Genomic DNA, 19,069 nt, shown 5'->3' with positions numbered 1-19,069 from the left:
TGAATGTCTTGACAAGCTTTTGCAGCAAGCATGTATCCTTTTACAGATATTTATGTGTGACCTATATTAGTATAGCAAAACGGGTGAAACTTTTTCCATAGCTTCTTTGTGAAATTTCCAGTGATTGTGTAATATTGACAGATTTCAGAAGATTCTTTGAATAGTAAAAAGCAAAAGATGTCATCCATGTGAGCTTAAAATTTAGAAACACAGAACATACATAAAACTGGTAGAGAAAGATTAAAGTGAACATAATATAATGGAGAAAGCTTTGGAGACTTTGGAGTCCATATTCAAATGGCTTTAGGTTTAAAATCCAGAATCTCATTTGAACCTCAGAGCGATCCTGTGGAAATGGAAGATAGCGTAGGCAAGATCCCATTTACAGATAAGTAAACAAATAGCATATCAAAATTTCATTGGCCCAAGGACCCAGAGCTGGTACATTGCAAAGCCAGAGTTTGAATCCAGATGTTTTGACTCCATGCCTACTCTTTTTACCTCCATAAGGCACAAAATCCAAAATCCTTACTTAGTTCGAGGGTCAAGCCATCACTAATAAGGGTCTAACCCACCTTTTTCAGCCTTTTCTCTCCCTCTTCCCACAAACCGTAGCTCCCACATTTGGCAGGTCCTGGCCAAGGATCACAGGTAAGGTGTCTGTTTGCTTTTGATGGCTTCCCATTTAGCTCCAGTTAAATTGTCTGTGTTCCTATCTGTTTATTCACAAAGTTTCTCCTGTCAGGAATATCCTGCCGTCCCCCCAACTCCTTCTCTCACTCCTTGCTTAACTAGGACAAGAGGTCATCTGTCCAGAGAGAAAGACAAGAGGATTTGTGACTTTAGGAGAAAAGAGAAGGCTGCAAATATTGCTTTGGGCATTTATTTAAAAGGAAAGAGATGTGACCAAAGAGATGGACAAAAACATGGTTGAAGCTGGGCACTTATGCTCCGTGTTGCGGCTTGGCACACCGCTGTTTCTTCCTTCAGCTGCGCTGGGTGGGTGGGGGGGGGAGGGGTTCTGCCCAATGCCAGGGTCTCTTCATTTCCTTGGTTTCGTGCTGAGTCAGTCACTGGCTCTGGCTTTCTTCTCCTACCTATCTTTGCCTGTTTCTTCTCTCTTCTTTCTAGTGTCAAATAAAAATCTCTTCCAAAAAAGTTGGTGTTCTCATTTTGTTTGGCTTCCTTGTTTACTGTGTTGGAGGAGGGGGAAGGAAAACGTTTTTCTTGGGCACAAAACCACACATACTTACCCAATATTTGAGTGAGAACTGTACATCGTCCACTTTTGTAACAGCTGTTCTTTTAACTGGTGACAGGGTGGGAAGAAAGCTTTGATCTGGTGGTGAGGAGAGCAGGTCAAGGAATACGCTCATTTGACCCACCTTCTATTCCCCAGATTCTTGGCGTATTTAGCATCTCTTTCCCTGTGCTGTCTTCTTCTCTGTATGTGGCAATGTGAAAGGCAGCAAGCTACAGAGTCAGGCTAATCTTGCTGTAACTTTTTTTTTTTTTTAAGTTTCTGGCACAGGCTTACAAAGCTGTAGGAAGAAAAAAGAAAGTTGGTATTACTGCCACACAACTTAGATACCTGATGTAATTCATTATTTGGTCCTTGTGACTCAGGAGGGAATGGAAAGGAAAGAAGGAAGGGGTTATATGAGTTGTATCTTATTGCTAACATTGCACTTGCGTCCTCTAGCAAATCTGGCTGGTTTTGGTGGAAGTGGGGAGGACGCCAACCTTTGAGGTCTCTTTGCAGGAAAGTAGGGCAATCAAAGAAGAAATCAGTGCCACTCAAAAAGTTGCAGGTGGATTCTCCATGTGTAGCACCAAAGGCTGGCACAGTGTTAGGAGAGGGACACTCACTGAAGGTGGTTTCATGAGCGGAGGGAGGCCCAGAGATCCAGGGAACTCCCTCATCATTGTTTCGATCATGTGTAAGATGGTAACTTGATCTGCGTGATCTCTTTGGACCTGAGAAAACGTGTCCAAAAGGATGCCTCCTGAACAGTGCCTCTTCCGTAGTTCTGCTAGGTCTTGATTTGGGGGGAGAAGGATAAAAGGCACCAACTATCAAAAGTTCATTCTTAGCAACCGATTGGAAAGGGGAAAGCAGAGAGATTCTTTGCTCTAGCATAACTTGGAAGTCAAAGGTGGTAAGCGGTCATAGATTGCAATTTCCTTTTCAGAGTTTTTATTTATGAAGAAATGACATTTATTTTACTGACAGAGTGGCCCGACCATCTGAGGGAATTTAGATTCAGTAAAGAATTCGGTCTAAAGGGTCAGACTGCTTGATATTCACCAGTTTCCACTTGACAACTGTCACAGGTTTCCATTTGGCAACTCCTTGCCAAGGATCACAGATAAGGTCTTTTGCTATTTTGCAGTTAAGGGACGAGTAGGGAGTTCTAGGTGGTCCTCTTTCTGGAAATGGGAGGAGGTAATCTCAGAATGGGGAGGGTGGTAAAGGAGAGAGAGAAGGTGCTTAGCATATAGTAGGTAATTACTGAGAGCATACGGTTTTAGAGTGAGAAGGTCCTGTGTTAATACCCGTGAACTGGAGAAACAATCTCTTTGTGCCTGTTTCTTGATCAGGGAATGTTTGCCCAGAACAATGAGATGAGGTTAGAATCCCCATATGTAAAACCTAACCCATCATACGAGTTTTCTTTTAAAAAAACGAATTTATTAAGAGCTTACTATGTGCCTGGTACTGTCTTTGTTGGGGTAAATGCATTTATAGAGCTTACATTCTGGTGGCACACGAACTGTGGTAGTTATTGATTAGAGGAAAGCTTAAATAAAATGGAATTAGGAATGCCAAGGACAGGCAAAATCCTGCATCAGTGCTGATTATACAAAAATGTAATGGCAAATCATGAGTTACAGTCTCTGTTACCTAATAGGGAAATTTGTGATCTGCAGAGGACTCAGTTCCAAGTGTTTATATACTCTGCCCATCACCCTTTGCCAAGGAGCTGCACTTCTACAACCCACCTCCAGACCCAGTCTGTCTCTTGCCTTGTTTTTCACCTAATAGGTAAATACCTCTTGCCTTTACTTGTAGCCTGCTGTTGGTCCAAAGGGGAGAGGCAGCTGTATTTATTTATTTGCCTCTCCTACAAGTTTTATTTCCTAACAGGTCTGACCTCCTATCCAGTGGAAAATGTGTTTCATCCATCTTCCTCTGGGTAATATGAAGTCTTGAGTCCCTTTGGACCAGTTTTGCCCTCGTGTTGGTTCGATGGTTTCCTGTGGACGGCCAGGGCTTGAGCAGCATTTCAGTCTCCCACTCTAGTCTCCCTTTCCACCCATCACCTCCTGGAGGATACTCTAGGTGTCAAAGGTGTAGCACCCTCATTGTAGGTGCTTCAGGCTCTTCTGTACATACCTTGAAGGGCCAGCAGGCTAGTGGCCAGCATCACCCAGACCTTTTGCAGGAAGCCTGAACTGGGAGTGCCTTGACTGTGAGTGAACTCGGGGTGTCTTCTTTGCTTCAATCCTTTGACTGTGTAGTTCCCTGCCTCTGGTTCAAAAGAGAATCAGTGGATCAGGTGAGGGTTTCAGAAATCATTAATACCTCCTTTTGCATCATCTCAGGACGGTTGGGGGTTTTTTTTGTTCGTTTTGTTTTTTGTTTTGGTTTTTGTTTTTCGTTGTTTGTTTCATCTCCAAGGATAGCTCTCAGCACAATTTATTCCCCAAATAAATATTTTTTAACATTTATGGGTAGTGATGATGATTTACTTAATTAAGCAGCAGTGAACTGATACAGAATCTACTGTGTGTCACACTGGGGATACAAACAGGCCTACCTTAAAGGAACTTTATTATTTTTTTTTCATGTTTTATTTGAGAGAGAGAGCATGAGCAGGGGAGGGGCAGAGAGAGGGAGAGAGAAACCCAAGCAGGCTCTGTGCCGTCAGTGCACAGCCTGATGCAGGGCTCCAACTCACAAACCATTGAGATCATGACCTGAGCCAAAATCAAGAGTCAGACGTTTTTTAACTGAGCCACCCAGGCACCCCTTGATTGTACCTTTTAAAATCTGTCTTGTTTTCTTAAAAAATGTTTTAATATTTATTTATTTTTGAGAGAGAGAGTGCAAGCTGAAGAGGGGCAGAGAGAGAGAGAGGGAGACACAGAATCCGAAGCAGGCTCCAGGCCCTTAGCTGTCAGCACAGAGCCTGACACGGGGCTCGGGCTCATGAACCGTGAGATCATGACCTGAGCCAAAGTCAGACGCCTAACCGACTGAGCCACCCAAGCGCCCGAGTCTTGTTAGACAGCTAACATAGCTTAGTCACCTTGGGCTTGGTTGCCCCCAAATCTCATTTAAAAACTATCTTCTGGAGTGTGTCAAGCAGTTTAGCAGAAGTTAAAATCTTGGGCTTTGGAATAGATCTGGGTTTTTATCTACCGTTTACTAGCTGAATGAACTTACCCAGATTAGCTTTGAGCCTGACTTTTCACGTGACAAGATTAGGCCCAACCTCAAAAAGGCCATGAAGATCGAAAGAATTGATCTATCATTCAGCGCAATGCCTGGCACACAGTAAGCACTCAGTAAATGGTAGACATTGTTTACAGACACTATGTTACCTGTCCAGCTTTGTTTCACCCTCCAAAAGGAACCTCATCTCTGCATTTGGTGAGCATCCATATGTGCTGACACTAATACTTAAATATACCGAGAGGATGAGAAAGGCATTTTATCTCACAGCCATCACAAGTAGAAATGCTTAGGGTGTATTAGGAGAACGTGACTAGGTTATAGACTACATAGATCAGCTTATAAAGGAGAAGGGCTTTTCTGCTCCGATTCGGTTCTGCAAGCTTAGCACTGTGCCTGTGGGATGCACAATCAACAGGACAAGTATGAGAAGAACAACAGAGGAGTTTCCACTAGTAAAGTCAGCTGGAACAGGATTCACATAAATGGTAGAATGAAATTGTATAGAGCGTCCAATACCAGGCAAAAGTGATTCAGACATCGTCCCGTAGACACTGGAAAGCCCTTAACATTCTGTGAATAGTGGTGTGGCATGTACAAATTAGCATTTTAGAAAGAGATCAGATAGCAATGTGGATTGAAGACAGATGGTATTTAGAGTTGATGGACTATTAGGTAACGGCTCAGTTCCAGGTCCAGAGGTAGGATGTGGGAGGAGAAATAAAGATGAACGAGACACACTCGGATTTCAAGGGGCTTGTCAGGAGACTTGGAATATTTTCAGTGTGAGATGATGAAGACTTGGAAAACCCCTTTGGGAAGAAAGGAATGAAAGTAGGAAAGAACTAGTAGTATTTAGTAACTGGATGGGGAAGAGAAAAAAGGCACCCAGATTTCAACTGTAAATCACGGGCAGAACTAGGGTCTCAGGTTGAATGTGAGGAGATGGCAAGCGGGACAGTTGTCAGTGAAAACATTAAATTGAAACTTAGGAAAGAAGTTAGAGCTGGAGAAATTGATTCGTGGGTCGGTTTGCAGGGAGGTGCAGGTTAAAATCAGGAGGGTATGAGAACTTAGGAGAGACAGCACAAAGATCGAAGAGGTGAGGAGTGAGTCTGAGGGAATGAATTCACACGTTTGAGAGGTGGGAGGAGGAAACAGTGACAGATGAAGAGAGAACAGACAGGAAACCTGGGAAGTACAGAGTCACAGAAGCTGATAGAGATTGGGAGTTTGGTAAGGGGAGGAATGGGAGGGCTGACTGGAAGCAGGGTCAGAGGGGAAGGTACCAGGAAGCAAGGAAGAAACTCTAAATCAGTCTAGACTGTGGTAGAAAATGTGGGTTAACTGCTAACCATAGGAGATGATGAAAGCATTTGTTAAAAGGTTCCAGGCTGGGTTTTTATTTGGGAGGGAAGTAATTTATTTCTATTTTTCTTAAAGTTAAAACATAAGATAGTACTTGAAAGTTCATAGAGCATAATAACAGTGTCCTTTAGTCTTCCTATGCTTATTCCCTAGAGACAACCACTGTCAACTCTGAGCTGTTTCATTCACCATATTCCGAAATAGTGTGCTTATATTGCCACTTCTTGATAATAAAGTTTAGACGTTATTGATTTTCTGTTAAAGAAGATGAGGATATGTTTCTCTTAAACCTCTACCTCCTTCCCCGTTTCTGCATCTTTCACAAATCATTATATTACACATTTTAGTTAAATTAATTTTTAGATGATCTGGTTTCTGTAAATGTTACCTATTACAGAGCCAAGTTGTGCGCCATGGTTAGGCTTCCTTTTGTAAAATTTAGTGTTTTCCCTGGAGATAATGAGGACTTTAATTTTTTTTAACCAGGCAAAATTTTCCATATCTGTGTCTTTAATCCTTCATCCAATCTATCACAGGCCTTCAGAAAGAAGACCTATCAATTCAATTTTTACCTACTATACATCTTCCAGAGTCCCCTTTCTCTTGTTCCTTTTGGACTAATTGCCTGTTTTGGCCCTTTTCCATTCCAGGGTTTCCTTATCTCTTTTCCCTATTAGAGTCCTTACTTTCCTGGATCCCATTTTATCCACTCTACCTATTTACTTTCCTGTTTTTTTGAAGCAGACCTCTGGTGGCTTCTTAAGATCACATTGATGGCTTTTTTTTTTCTTTTCCAGTCATTGCATGTCTGTCTTTATTCTTTCCTCACATTTGATTGGTAGTTTGGTTGGGTATACAATTCCAATTAGAACATAATTCTCGGGGTGACTGGGTGACTCACTCAGTGAAGCGTCCGACTTCAGATCAGATCATGATCTCAGAGTTCATGAGTTCATGAGTTCAAGCCCTGCCTCAGACTGTGCTGACAGCATGGAGCCTGCTTGGGATTTTCTCCCTCTCTTTCTACCCCTCCCCTGTTTGCTCTTTCTCTCTCTCAAAATAAATAAATTTTAAAAAGAACATAATTCTCAGTTTTGAAGGCTTGCTCCTTTCGGAATATAGAAACACAGAGTCACGCGCTGTGGGGTATATGAGGAAGTCATATATAAAGCTGAGGCTGGAGTAACCATATTTAGGTTTTGTCAAAGTAGTAACAGAATAGGGGAGTATGCACAAAATGAAGGAAATATGCAGAGATGAGAGGCCTTGCTGCCCCAGAGACATTGAGATCGTAACTCTTTTTAAGTTCTGTTGGATTTCTGGTTTCTGATTCCAGCAACAAAACTCATAAATGCCAGCTATGCTTCCTGTTTTATTATTTTTTTCCTTTTAACCTATGGTAGCTTGAGTGGGTTTCTGTTTCTTAAAACTAAATGTTCTTAAGACAACCATCCGTTTTATCTAAAATCCATATCTATCACAGCCTGAAGGCTCAGTGCCTATATTTAGAAATAGAACCACATTTGTGAGAGATCTCTGAATCAGAACCAAGAAGCCTAAATTCCAGACCTCTATCTGCTTCTACTGGCACTGGTCAGTGAGACAAATTGAACAATTTGCTTTACCTTCTTGTGACTCAGTCTCAGCGTCAATAAAAATTGAATGGCTTACCTCAGTAAGATTTTTAAAATTAAAGACAAAATGAGACGACTTTTGTATCCATGCTTTGAGGAGAGGTGGCATTTGCTGGTGGGACTGGTGGGAAATGACCGAGTCATGGGAAGGACTCTTCCCCCAAGGAGACTCCTACCCAGGACCCGAAGTAACTACTTCTGGCTCCAGCCACCGACCCTGCTTACTATCTCATCTGGTGGCATTTGGGAGATCAGAGCTTACCTGTGACTAAAACAGAGAAAAAGTGGCCCTGAAGGCGCATATCTGGCCTCTGGCTTGTGGCACAACACTGGTAGGTCCCGCTGTCTGATGGTGTGGCATGGTTTATGGTGAACACCAACTGAGATGATCTTTCGCTGATGCCATCTTCCCTGGGATCCGGTCGAAGTCTCAGTTGCCGCAGGCTGGTCTCAGGGAAACAGCCCGAAGACCTGTCCTTGCACAAAAACACTATAGCACCCTCAGCCTCTTCTTTTGTATGCCGCAAAGTACAGATCAAGCTTAATTGCTTTCCATCCTGGGAAAATGAGCTGAGGATGTGCAAGCACCCTGGAAGGGGAAGGGGGAGGAATTAGGCCCCGGAGGCCAGGTATACATGGCCGACTAATTCATTCACAGAGAAATGTTGAGCAGACGTGGAGGCTAACAGACATTAAATACCACCCCTTAGACGAGTAGTCTACAGCCTATACCCCTATCTGAGGGAGACCTGCAATCCCAGTTATTCATTAATTCAGAAATGACTTCTATTTTATTTCTACTCTCCAAATGGAACTTGCATAGGACCTTTACTAAAAGTACTTTTGTATACATCTAATCCTTGGTATAGCCCTAGACACATGTGTTGTTCCCATTTTATAAACTGAGGTACATGGGGGTTAAATGGGTTATATACTTGACACATATTGTAGTATCTGAGTCTCAAACCCGGGATTCATAAAGTTGGAAATGTGTAAGATGCTGAAAGAATCTTCGATTGAGGTCCAGATTACCAGGCTCTCAGCAACACATAGCAACACACAGGGGCAGAATGTCTGATGGGGTGGGCAATAGTATTCGTTTTAACAAAAAAGAACATGAAACTGTTTTTGCCCTTTCACTAGTGTCAAGAGGCAGTGGGTTCTTTTCTTCCCCACCAGAGAAAAAAATCTTGGGATCCATCCCTTCTCACGAGTACAGGATTTTCCCTGATGGCTGTCTCTGCTCTGGGGATCTGGGGGTGGGCTGTCCTCACCACCAAGTCGGATGTCCACCATTGCCAGCAGAATGGCCAGGACCAAGCAGCCTCTGCCAGGTGCCATCAGGGTCCGGCACGTTGTCAGCAGCTGCAGAAACTCAAAGCAAACGTTGGCTCCAGTGATATCCTTGGCCTCGATTTCCTGAAAGCACATGGGGATTCCTAGACAAGGCCTTCCGGGCTCCAAGACCATCTCCCTGTTCCAGGCACTAGCTTAAGTTGGCTTAAGTCAGGTGGAGGAAGGCTTGGGCATGAGGGTCCAGCTGGCTGGGAAATGAGACAGTTTATCAAGTGAGGTATGCTGGAGAGGAGAGAGGACAAAAGAGGTAAGACACCTATACAGGGAGACACCAAAGGCTCTATTGTCAGAATATTTTTTTCTAAATTAAGTTGGATTACTGGGTCAACGAATATGAACGTTAAAATTTTTTTCTGCTGGGACGCCTGGGTGGCTGAGTCGGTTGAGTGTCCGACTTCAGCTCAGGTCATGATCTCACGGTCTGTGAGTTCGAGCCCTGTGTCAGGCTCTGTGCTGACAGCTCAGAGTCTGGAGCCTGCTTTGGATTCTGTGTCTCTCTCTCTCTCTGCCCCTCCCCTGCTCATGCTCTGTCTCTTTCTCTCTCTCTGTAAAAAATAAACATTAAAAAAATTTTTTTTTAATTTTTTTTCTGCTATATATTATCAGATTGCTATCCAAAGATATGGTTGAAATTCAGATGTTCAAGAATGTGCTTGTCAGCACTGGATACTGTCATATTTTTTCCAATTTGATGAATTGGATCAATTTGAGATCTAAAAAATTAGATCTCACTGTTGTTTTATTTTGCATTTCCATATCTAGTGAGGGGGAGGATCTCTTCATACATTTATTGGTCAATAGTATTTCCTCTTCTATGAATTGCCTGTTAATTTTTTTTGCATTTTTTTCAAAATCACCTTTTTAAAAAATCAGTTTTTTCTCTGTTAGAGATAGTAACCTGACTTTTTTGTTTTAACAAATATTTTCTCCCAATTCATTATTTATCTTCTGATATGATGTTTCTTTCCATCAGGAAAATTCACATGTGTGTGTAGTTAAATACAGTGCATCTATCTTTTCTTTTAAGTCCTCTGTGTTCCCTGTATTAAGAAGTTTCCCTCAGGCTGGACTTACAGTTTTCTTCCAATATTTTTATTGTTTTACCGTTTATATCCTCTCATCCTAGCTAAGAAAAAGTATTCTCATGTCAAAAAAACCCAAACTGAACCAAAACAGTATATTGCGAAAAATTTCAGAAATGAAATTGAGGACAAGGAACAAGCCACTGTAACGGTAGGGGTCCGTGACATCATGACCTGAGCCGAAGTAGGACGCTTAACTGAGCCACCCAGGTGCCCCCTATGCATTGAATCATTTTAATCTTCACAGATACCTTTACCTCCTCTTTTTAGGTAAAGATACTTTGCATTTCTTTCCTTCAGAGTGTTTCTTAAATTTTCCTAAACCTAGAAAACTTGGTGGCACTCTGATCCCAACTCTTGATGATTCTGTGCTCTCAGGCTTGTCTCAGGTCCTCACTTGGCCCGTTCCCTCACCTGTAAAATGAAGTGGCTGTCTACTTCAAAATATTGAAAAACAAGCCTCAGCAACACAGATCTGAATGTGGCATTCTCCCCAGTTAAAAGATCTCAGTGACTCCACACAGTTGATATTTATCATTCTTCTGGCTACCCAGTAGTATCTTCTGGTGGAACCAGCCTCCCTCTCTTTTCTCCTCTCAGTACCTCCCTGTGAGTCCTCATAGAAAGTAGAGCTCCGATGCTCTCTTCAGGAGCCCAAAGGACCAGATACACTTTCTTCCTACCCTCCGAAAGCTGGGGTTGGGTCAATGAGGTGTTTCCATCAGGCATTTGGGTCCTGAGGACATGCTGCAAAGATGAGGTAGAGGTAGAATGATACTCCCTGGTGGGATTCCTTCCTAGTCTGGTGCTTCCTCCTCCCACCCCTGAATCACCATCCTAGCCGACCCAAGATACAATTCACTGAATACCCTAAGCAATTTCAAACCTGCAGATTTCTGCGCATTTTGTCTACTCTTTCGGAGATGCCTTCCTTTCTGTCTCTGCCTGAGAAACTCTTTTTTTCATTTCATTTTTTTTTTTAATATTTATTCATTTTTGAGAGAAGAGTACAAGTGGGGAGGGGCAGAGAGGGAGACACAGAATCCGAAGCAGGCTCCAGGCTCTGGTCAGCTCAAACTCATGAACCATGAGATCGTGACCTGAGCTGAAGTTGGATGCCCAAATGACTGAGCCACCCAGATGCCCCTCTTTTTTTTTTTTTTTAATTAAAAAAAAAAGTTTATTTATTTATTTTGAGAGACAGAGAGGAAGAGAGAGAATCCCAAGCAGGCTCCGCACTGTCAGTGCAGAGCCTGGCCTGATCTCACAAACCATGAGCTCGTGACCTGAGCCAAAACCAAAAGTCAGATGCTCAACTGACTGAGTCACCCAGCTGCCCCTCTGCCTGATAAACTCTTAATCATCCTTTAAATTCCAGCTTATAGCCCTATAAGGGGAAACCACAATAAAATAAAATGAAAATAAACTAATGGAATAAAGGGAAAATGGAGGAAAGGGAAAATGGAGGAAAGTGAAAATTAGGAGTAAGAAAGAAGAAAAAAATCATAAATGTAATTGGAAGTAAAAATGAAAAGGGATATTTTTGTATTACCTTAAGCTGAAGAGTTAGAAAATCTTGTTGAAATAAATAATTTTCTATGAAAATACAAATGGCCAAATTGACTCAAAAAAATAGAGGAAACCTAAAGGGCCCAATGACCATGGAAGAAACAGAAAATTATTTGGTACTATCTTTCCAGAAAGCACTACTTTGGATAGTTTATAAATAAATTCTTTGAGATATTTTGATGTTGTTCAAACTGATAGCATAGAAAAAGAAGGAAATCTCATTTCTTGTTACTAACACCAAAACCTTAAAGCCTAAAGAAGACTGCAGACCAATCTGACTTATATGAACATTCGTGTAAAATCCTAAATAAAACGTTAACAAACCAATCAAGCAGGATATTAAAAATGTAACACACCATGACAAATGGAGTGGGATTTATCTTAGAAATTCTTGGATGATTCAATATTAGGAAATCTATTAATATCAGTTACTATGTTAATAAATCAAAGAAGAAAGTCAATATTTTGATAAAATCTCATATTCATTCCCATGAAAACTCTAAGGAAAATGGTGACAGTTGAGTATTATTCAACATAATGGAGAAATATATATCTCAAATAAAATTTTAGAATCATATTTAATGGTAAAATGTAAGATCATTTCTATTAAGATTAGGAGAAAGGCAAAGGTGCTTCCTATTACCTTTATTATTTTCTATTTTTCTGGGAACATTAGTCATTGCATTTAGACAAGAGAATAAAGTTAAGGGTATAAATACTGGAAATCTTGAGGTGAAATATTTCCACTTGATGTAACTTTTTTTTTTAATGTTTATTTTTGAGAGAGAGAGAGAGAGAGAGAGACAGAGTATGAGCAGGGGAGGGGCAGAGAGAGATACACAGAATCTGAAGCAGGCTCCTGGCTCCGAGATGTCAGCACAGAACCCGATGCAGGACTCAAACCCACAAACTGGGAGATCATGACTTGAGCCAAAGTCAGACACTTGACTGACTGAGCCACCCAGGCGCCCCTGATGTAACTTGCATTTGGAAAACCCAAGAGAATTAAGAATATTAGAAACAATGAAAGAATATTAGAAACAACAGATATTCAGGGAATATCTGAATAGGCAGTTCACAAAATAGGAAATGTAATGAAAAGTTGTTCAGTCTTAATAGTAGGGAAGTGCAAAGTTTTAAAAGTTCAGAGTCCAGAATTTCAGAATTACCACCCAACAGATGAGTACAAATGAAAATGATCAATAAATCCAATTCAGGGTGCCTGGGTGGCTCAGTCCATTGAACGTCCGACTCTGGCTCAGGTCGTGAGCTTGTGGTTCGTGAGTTTGAGCCCCGCATTGGGCTCTCTGCTGTCAGCACAGAGCCCACTTTGGATCCTCTATCCCCCTTCTCTCTCTGCCCCTCCCCCACTCATGTGCACGCACATGCTCTCTCTCTCTCTCTCAAAAATAGATAACCATTAAAAAAAAAATAAATCTGATTCTACTGAGAGTCTTAGGAAATACGTATAATAGTTCACCCTGGGTGAAAATATACCCTGTACTTTTGGCTCTGCTTATAGAAATAAAAACATGCGCGTGATGGAATATATGTTTAAGGATATTTGCTGCAACAGTATTTATAATGCCAAAAAACTAGAAAAAAGGTAAACACCCATCAGTCAGAGAATGGTTGAATAAATTATGGCATATCCATAGTATAGAGTATTATGTATTTATAATTTACATAAAATAATAAGATAAACATATAACATAAATAAAATTTAATCAGATACTCACAAAATAAATACATAAAATTATAAATATTTCCTGGATACAACTGTTAGTCAGAAAATATGATAGAAGTAGAAATGCCACTCATAGCAACAACAAAAATCCCATAAAATTCCCAAGAATTTAAAATGTAGCAAGATTGTATTAGGATCTATAGGATAAAAACTGTGAAGTGCTGTTAGCAAAAGAAAATCTAAATAAAGACAATTGTTGATTTTCTCTATACTTCTCTATTAATGTGCCACGATCCTAATAAAATCCCAGTGGTCTGGCCCCCAGTGCTGCTGCCCTAGCCCTGACCTCTTGTTCCCTCTCCTGTGTTGTTATACTTTCATGCTGTTCCATGTCTTCATCAGAATGTCTGGCTGACTCTTGAAGCAAAACATTGAAACATTTAGTGACATGCTTTTGTGTCTAGCTACAAAGTAACATCTAATTTGAAAAGGAAGATAAAGAAGGATTGCAATTACTCATTTAGCCTAGGTTTGTAGTTAAAAGCATAGACTCTGGAGGCATCTAGGTGGCTCAGTCAGTTAGGCGTCCGACTTCAGCTCAGGTCATGATCTCGCAGTTTGTGGGTTCAAGCCCCGCATCAGGCTCTGTGCTAACAGCTCAAAGCCTGGAGCCTGTTTTGGATTCTGTGTGTCTCTCTCTCTGCCCCCCCACCCCCACCCCACTCACGCTCTGTCTCTTTCTCTCTCAAAAATAAATAAACTTAAAAAAAAAAAAATGCATGGGCTCTGGGGCCAGACTGCTTGTGTCTAAGACTGGATCCAAAACTTACTAGTTGTGTGACAGGCAAGTTTCTTAGGCTCCTGGGACAGGAACTGTGCTCAGCCCTTAATAAATAAATGGGTATATTTGACAAACACTGAACACCTCTGATGTGTCAGGCACCATAGAGCACAGAGAGATCATTAAAACTGAGGCAGACTGTCCTAGTGGTTCTATGCAGCCTTTAGTCAGAAGGACAGGTCTATAATCTGGCTTTGACACTTACTAGCTAGCTGTGTGATGTTAGGCAAGTTTCTTAACCTCTCTGAAAAACAGCTTACTGAGCTATAAAATGGTGCTAATTTTCTCTTCCCAGGGCTGTTGTTGGGGTTAAAGGAGGCAACCATGTAAACTAGTTACCTGGTATAATGCCAGTATAGTGGCTGGCATAGAGTAAGGGCTCAGTAAATGTTAGCTATGATTATTTTTATGCTTCCTCATATTGGGGGCAATTTACAGTGTCCCATGCAACATCCAGATACACAATTGTGTTCAGTTCTTCTAAAACACAGCTATTATGGTTATTTAAAAATCTGTCACTTTTACTAAGCATATGGAAGCTTAGAGAGGCACTGTGAGTAGCTTAAAATCACGGCTTCTAAGTAAAGGAGCTAGGATTCTAATTCCCAAGGTATGTGAGTCTTTCTCAGGTCCTTTGTTCCTCTTCTCACAGCTATCTAGCCATTCAGGAACAGCTGCAATCCAAGGAGGGCTTTGATGACAATAATAAGGTCATAAAGTATATCAAGGAATAGGAAAAGAGAAATTCTGAACGAGGGGTCTGGAAAGGCTGCAAGAAGGGAGTGCAGTTAGGCCTTGACAGATGGTTGCTGACTTTGGGGAGCCGGTGGTGAGGGCTGGGGAGATTTGGCCTCCAATCCGGGCTCTGCATTAGCTGTGATATGTTGAGAAGGTCATGTTCCTTCTCTAGGCGTGTTTCCTGAGGGACTGGTGCAGTGGGATGGGAGGGGGCGGGGTAGGGACTGCTTCCAAGAAGAGAGCTGCAGACTGGCGGGCCGGCTGGCAGGCGCCAGGCTTTTCCCTGTGGCTGGGCCTCGCGGTGCCTAGGGCCGAGCTGGAGCAGAGAGTGTAAGTCTATCGTGGGCGGTTCAAGAGGGCCGGGACGGGTGGGGGCCACGGGGGAAAGGATGCTCTTGGGGTAGGTGACCTTGGTGCCCGGAGTGGGGGCACCCCGGCGTCACGCGGACAGGGTCCGGCGGGGTAGGCACAGCCGCTTCTGCACTCTGACCGCTAGAGGGCGCTGCTTTACAGATGGAACCGGGAAGGCCCGTGAGCCGCCGGGGCGCGGGGCAGGGCGTGCTGCCACCCGCGGAAACCCTGAACTACTGGTGGAGGTGGAAGGGGTGCAAGGTCGCGTCCGGTGGGTCCTGGAGGCGCAGCCTGTGCTAGAGCAGCAACTGGCCCTCCACAGCGGGAAGAGATGGTGGACAGGGAAATGGGACTCTCTGGGCGAGCCCCGGAAGCGGCAAGGGTGACAGGTGAGGATGGCATCCTCAACTTTCAGCCTTCCCTGGGCCCCCTGAACTATGCTGGCTGCCTAGGGCCTGTGGATGCGGAGGATGCGCCTCCGGAGGTAAGCACCCTCCTGGCCCCCGACCTTGTAAGGTGGGGCACGTGAAGTCCCAGATTCCAATCCAAGCTTCCTGTGGCCTCCGGCGCGTTACTAACCTTGCCCAGCCGCTCATTCCTCTTGTGTTTAAAACTCCCTTCTGCGAAATGTTGCGATAATTAAATGATACATGAATCTGTGCCCGAGGTTATCTGGGGCGTGGGGACTGTCGCTGGTGGGGACACGACGGTAAGGAAGAGGCTCTTCTCTTTGCTGCTAAAGCCCAGATCTGACCTCTCAGAGGGGCTGGAAGGTTAGCAATCAGCCTCACAAATACTTGTTTGCAACTTTCCCACGAAGCTGAAAATGATGCCCCCAGACCCAGAGATGGGATTTCATCCGCCTCAACCCCGACTTCCTTAAACTAGAAACAGATTAGTAAATACACTGAGGTTAGCATATTAGGAGGCCCTGGAGCAGTTGCCTGCTTTCTCAGGCTTGTGGCTCTTAACCTCCTGGGCACACCTAGCCGGTAACCATCAGTAACCATCATAACTTCATAGTAGTGATGAGCATAGGCAACATTTTGAGAAATCCGTGACAATTGTAATGAGATGTGAAAATATTCCTGATTTCTGTTGATGGCAAATTCTGTCGAGGCTCGTTGCTGACATTCATAATCGAAGCAAAGGCTAACTTTCAGCTAGAGACTGGTGGAAATAAATAATGTTTCTCCCAGATTCAGGAATCCCATGAATGGACACCCCAGTTAAGAATTCCTGTAGAACAGGCTCCTCGTTTTGCCGTTAGGGAAACTGAGGCAACCAGCTCTCCTGATTTCGAAGTGAAATGTCTTCCACTAAAGTGCATAACTCTGGAACTTGGAGGAAAAATATTTATTTATTTAATTTGAGAGAGAGAGAGAGTTCAAGCAGGGGAGAGGGTCAGAAGGAGAGAGAGAGAGAGAGAGAGAGAGAGAATCTTCAGCAGGCTCCATACTCAGCATGGACCCAGACTCAACTTGAGCCCACGGCCCTGGGATCATGACCTGAGCAGAAATCAAGAGTTCGATGCTCACCGACTGAGCCACCCAGGAGCCTGAAGGGAAACTGTTTCTAAACCATTATTTTCACCCTGAAATTCCCAAGTTGACTCTCCAAAACATGCCAGTTGGCCTGAAGCCCCCTCCTGTTGGTGTTACCCCCAGAGCAAACATCTGCAGTGTGAAGTTCCCTCCGGGGTGCCTTACAGGACCAAGGAGCCCTTGTCCTAGGCCAGGCTTTGAGAGATTCGGAGGAGAGTTGATCCAAAACTTGGTAACTTCCTCTAGTAACCACCTCCTTTTTCTTGGTGAGAACCACCCTTTGTCACTCATCACCTGTGAGCACTGAACAAAAGACAGTGGCCTAGAGGCTCCAGGACCACAGGAGAGGCTCCCTCACGTACAGTTGCTTCAAGGAGCTCGCCCAGATTTCCCTGCCATGAACACACAGTACGGTTCTTTCTCACTCGAGGTGCCAGAATGGGGCCCGTACCCCTGAAAACCTGCAGGGGAAGGGCGAGCATGGTGGCCCAGCTGGCACCGAGTAACACTTCTGTTTCCCAGGCTCCCGAGGGTAAAGGACATTTCAAAAATCAGGGTTTCTCAGGGACCTCACCGGGAGCCTGTCCTTACGTGAGCAGTTCTGTCAACTGTCCCATCCCTGCTCCTGGACCCCGGGTCCCCAGCGGGCCTTATTACCTCCGGACTGACGTCCTTCTTTCTTGCTCGTAGGCCGGGGGCTCTGGTGAAGGCACTTTGATGGAGCCTCAGCCCCTGACTTGCTCCCCGGGCGTCTCCCACTTCCGTCACTGCTCACACCTTCACGGCTGGTATATATGGTCTTTGAAAACCACAGCATGGGTTTTTGTAGCAGGCAGGGGTCGGCCTACTTCTCTCTCCTCCACCCCCACTGTGCCTTTTTTTTCTCTACCACCCCATCCTCTGCTCCTTTCTCCTTTTCCTCTTCCTTTCTTTGTGTGATAGGGACAGACTCTAACTGTCTGCTGAGAGGGCTGAGAAAAAGTGCTCTTGGAAATTGCTTTCTTCACATTCGGGGACAAAGGTTTTTCACTCGGTGATTCAGAATAAAGACAAGACGGGTAATAGAATGACTAGGAGATGTAAGGACAGCCACGTGCTGTCAAGTATAAAGAAGAGTAGCAAGTCTTCCTGAGAGACTTAAAGACAGAACAGAGTAGGGGCACCTGGATGGCTCAGTCGGTTGAGCGTCTGACTCTCGATTTTGGCTCAGGTCATGGTCCCAGGGTTGTGGGACCACACAGGGTTGTGCACACTGAGCGTGGAGCCTGCTTGGGACTCTGTCTCTCCCCTTTGCCTCTGCCCCCTCCCCCTCTCACACACTCTCTCAATCTCTCTCTCTGAAAAAAAAAAAAAAAGGACTGGGCAGAGTAGAGAGCAGCTCCAGGCTGAAGGGGGAGAAGGAGGGTGGGGCTATGAGGGAGGCTGGGGCGGGCACCGGAGACAGGGAGCTGGGCAGCCCAAACAGTCCTGTACGTACCGGTGAGCAGGTGGGTGGCTGACCTATGACCCCTCGAGCCATTTCCATTCTGCTCTGTTCTGTTCCTTCTTGGTCACTGGTGGCTGGGGGGGATTGCTGGGATTACTCCTAAACTCTAGTGTTGTACACTTTGGTGGGAAGAGCACCGATCTGAGTGAGAGTGAGAAGCTTTGGGTCCTAACTTCTGCAAGGCTGGGCCAGGCTCCGTGCCAGGGGGCACCCAGAGCAGCAGGAAGCCTCGTGGTTCTGCAACTAACAACCGGCATGATTGCTAACCAATGGCAGGCTCCCCAGGAGCCCAAGAGGTGTCATCAGAAGTGGGGTTGGGGAAATTTTTCATGACTGATCTAGAGTCACTCTCACCCGTGTGCGGCCAGGGAGTTCCTGGTCTGGGGCCCTCTGTGGTCCCCAGTAGAGTGCTCTTGGGTCTGAGGTCCTTTGAGGAGGCCCCACCAGAATCATCGTGTTGTCAGGTGGACAGCCATCAGTTTTGTCTCCTGATTCTGCTACACTGCTCAGCTTTCACAACACAATGTGCTGGTTCCTGGGGGATAGAAACCAGCGTCGGGCATTGGGGTGGGGGGGGGGGGAGGCCTTTGCTCCCATCTACGGTCTCTCACCGCCACCCGGGGCACAGGCCGGTCCACCGCAGCCCAGAGGATGCCTGGCTCCACGGACGTGAACTGCTGAATGGGGCCAGGGGTTTGCTAACCCAGTCCCCACAACAGTGGTCGCATTCGTGACTTCTCTGTTCCTTCAAATGGAGATTTGTCCACGCTTGTCTCTATGGATACTCAGAAGGCTGGCCATGACAGCCTTCAGCCTGTCTCATCGGCCAGGGGGCTGTGCAACAGTGAGGAGGATGTTGAGGGTAAGAGGAGCTGAAGGTGAGAAAGCCGTGAATATGCGAGGTTGGGGCCCCACGAGCACCTGCGGACACTCGTGTGTTTGCACTTAGTTGCA

General features: G+C 44.4%; 2 protein-coding genes across 4 annotated transcripts in view; one reads left to right on the top strand and one right to left on the bottom strand.

The window, feature by feature from the left end:
- Positions 1-905: 905 nt before the first annotated feature.
- On the bottom strand, positions 906-17,394 carry CD160 (CD160 molecule). 2 transcript variants are annotated; one of them, XM_042993957.1, is made up of 5 exons: positions 17,287-17,394; positions 8,736-8,880; positions 7,724-8,050; positions 3,398-3,532; positions 906-1,541 (listed from the first exon to the last, which is right to left on the bottom strand). In XM_042993957.1, exons 2-5 carry the CDS (start codon positions 8,800-8,802, stop codon positions 1,534-1,536), a joined length of 537 nt encoding a protein of 178 aa, XP_042849891.1. In that variant the 5' UTR covers positions 8,803-8,880; positions 17,287-17,394; the 3' UTR covers positions 906-1,533. The 2 variants fall into 2 exon arrangements, with proteins under 2 accessions (XP_042849891.1, XP_007092626.2); XM_007092564.3 differs by lacking the exon at positions 17,287-17,394 and having other exon boundaries at positions 8,736-9,004.
- PDZK1 (PDZ domain containing 1) overlaps positions 14,986-19,069 on the top strand; it is a 58,806-nt gene continuing 54,722 nt past the window's right edge. The window contains exon 1 of one of the 2 annotated variants that reach the window (XM_042993953.1): positions 14,986-15,064. The gene's annotated coding sequence lies outside the window, so the exon portion shown is untranslated. The remainder of the gene's footprint in view (positions 15,065-19,069) is intronic. The other variant, XM_042993954.1, reaches the window with a different exon arrangement.

Source organism: Panthera tigris, chromosome C1 (assembly GCF_018350195.1).
Source record: "Panthera tigris isolate Pti1 chromosome C1, P.tigris_Pti1_mat1.1, whole genome shotgun sequence".
Taxonomy (NCBI): domain Eukaryota; kingdom Metazoa; phylum Chordata; class Mammalia; order Carnivora; family Felidae; genus Panthera; species Panthera tigris.
The sequence above is the reverse complement of the archived record's forward strand: the minus strand, read 5'-3'. Positions and strand labels throughout refer to the sequence as shown.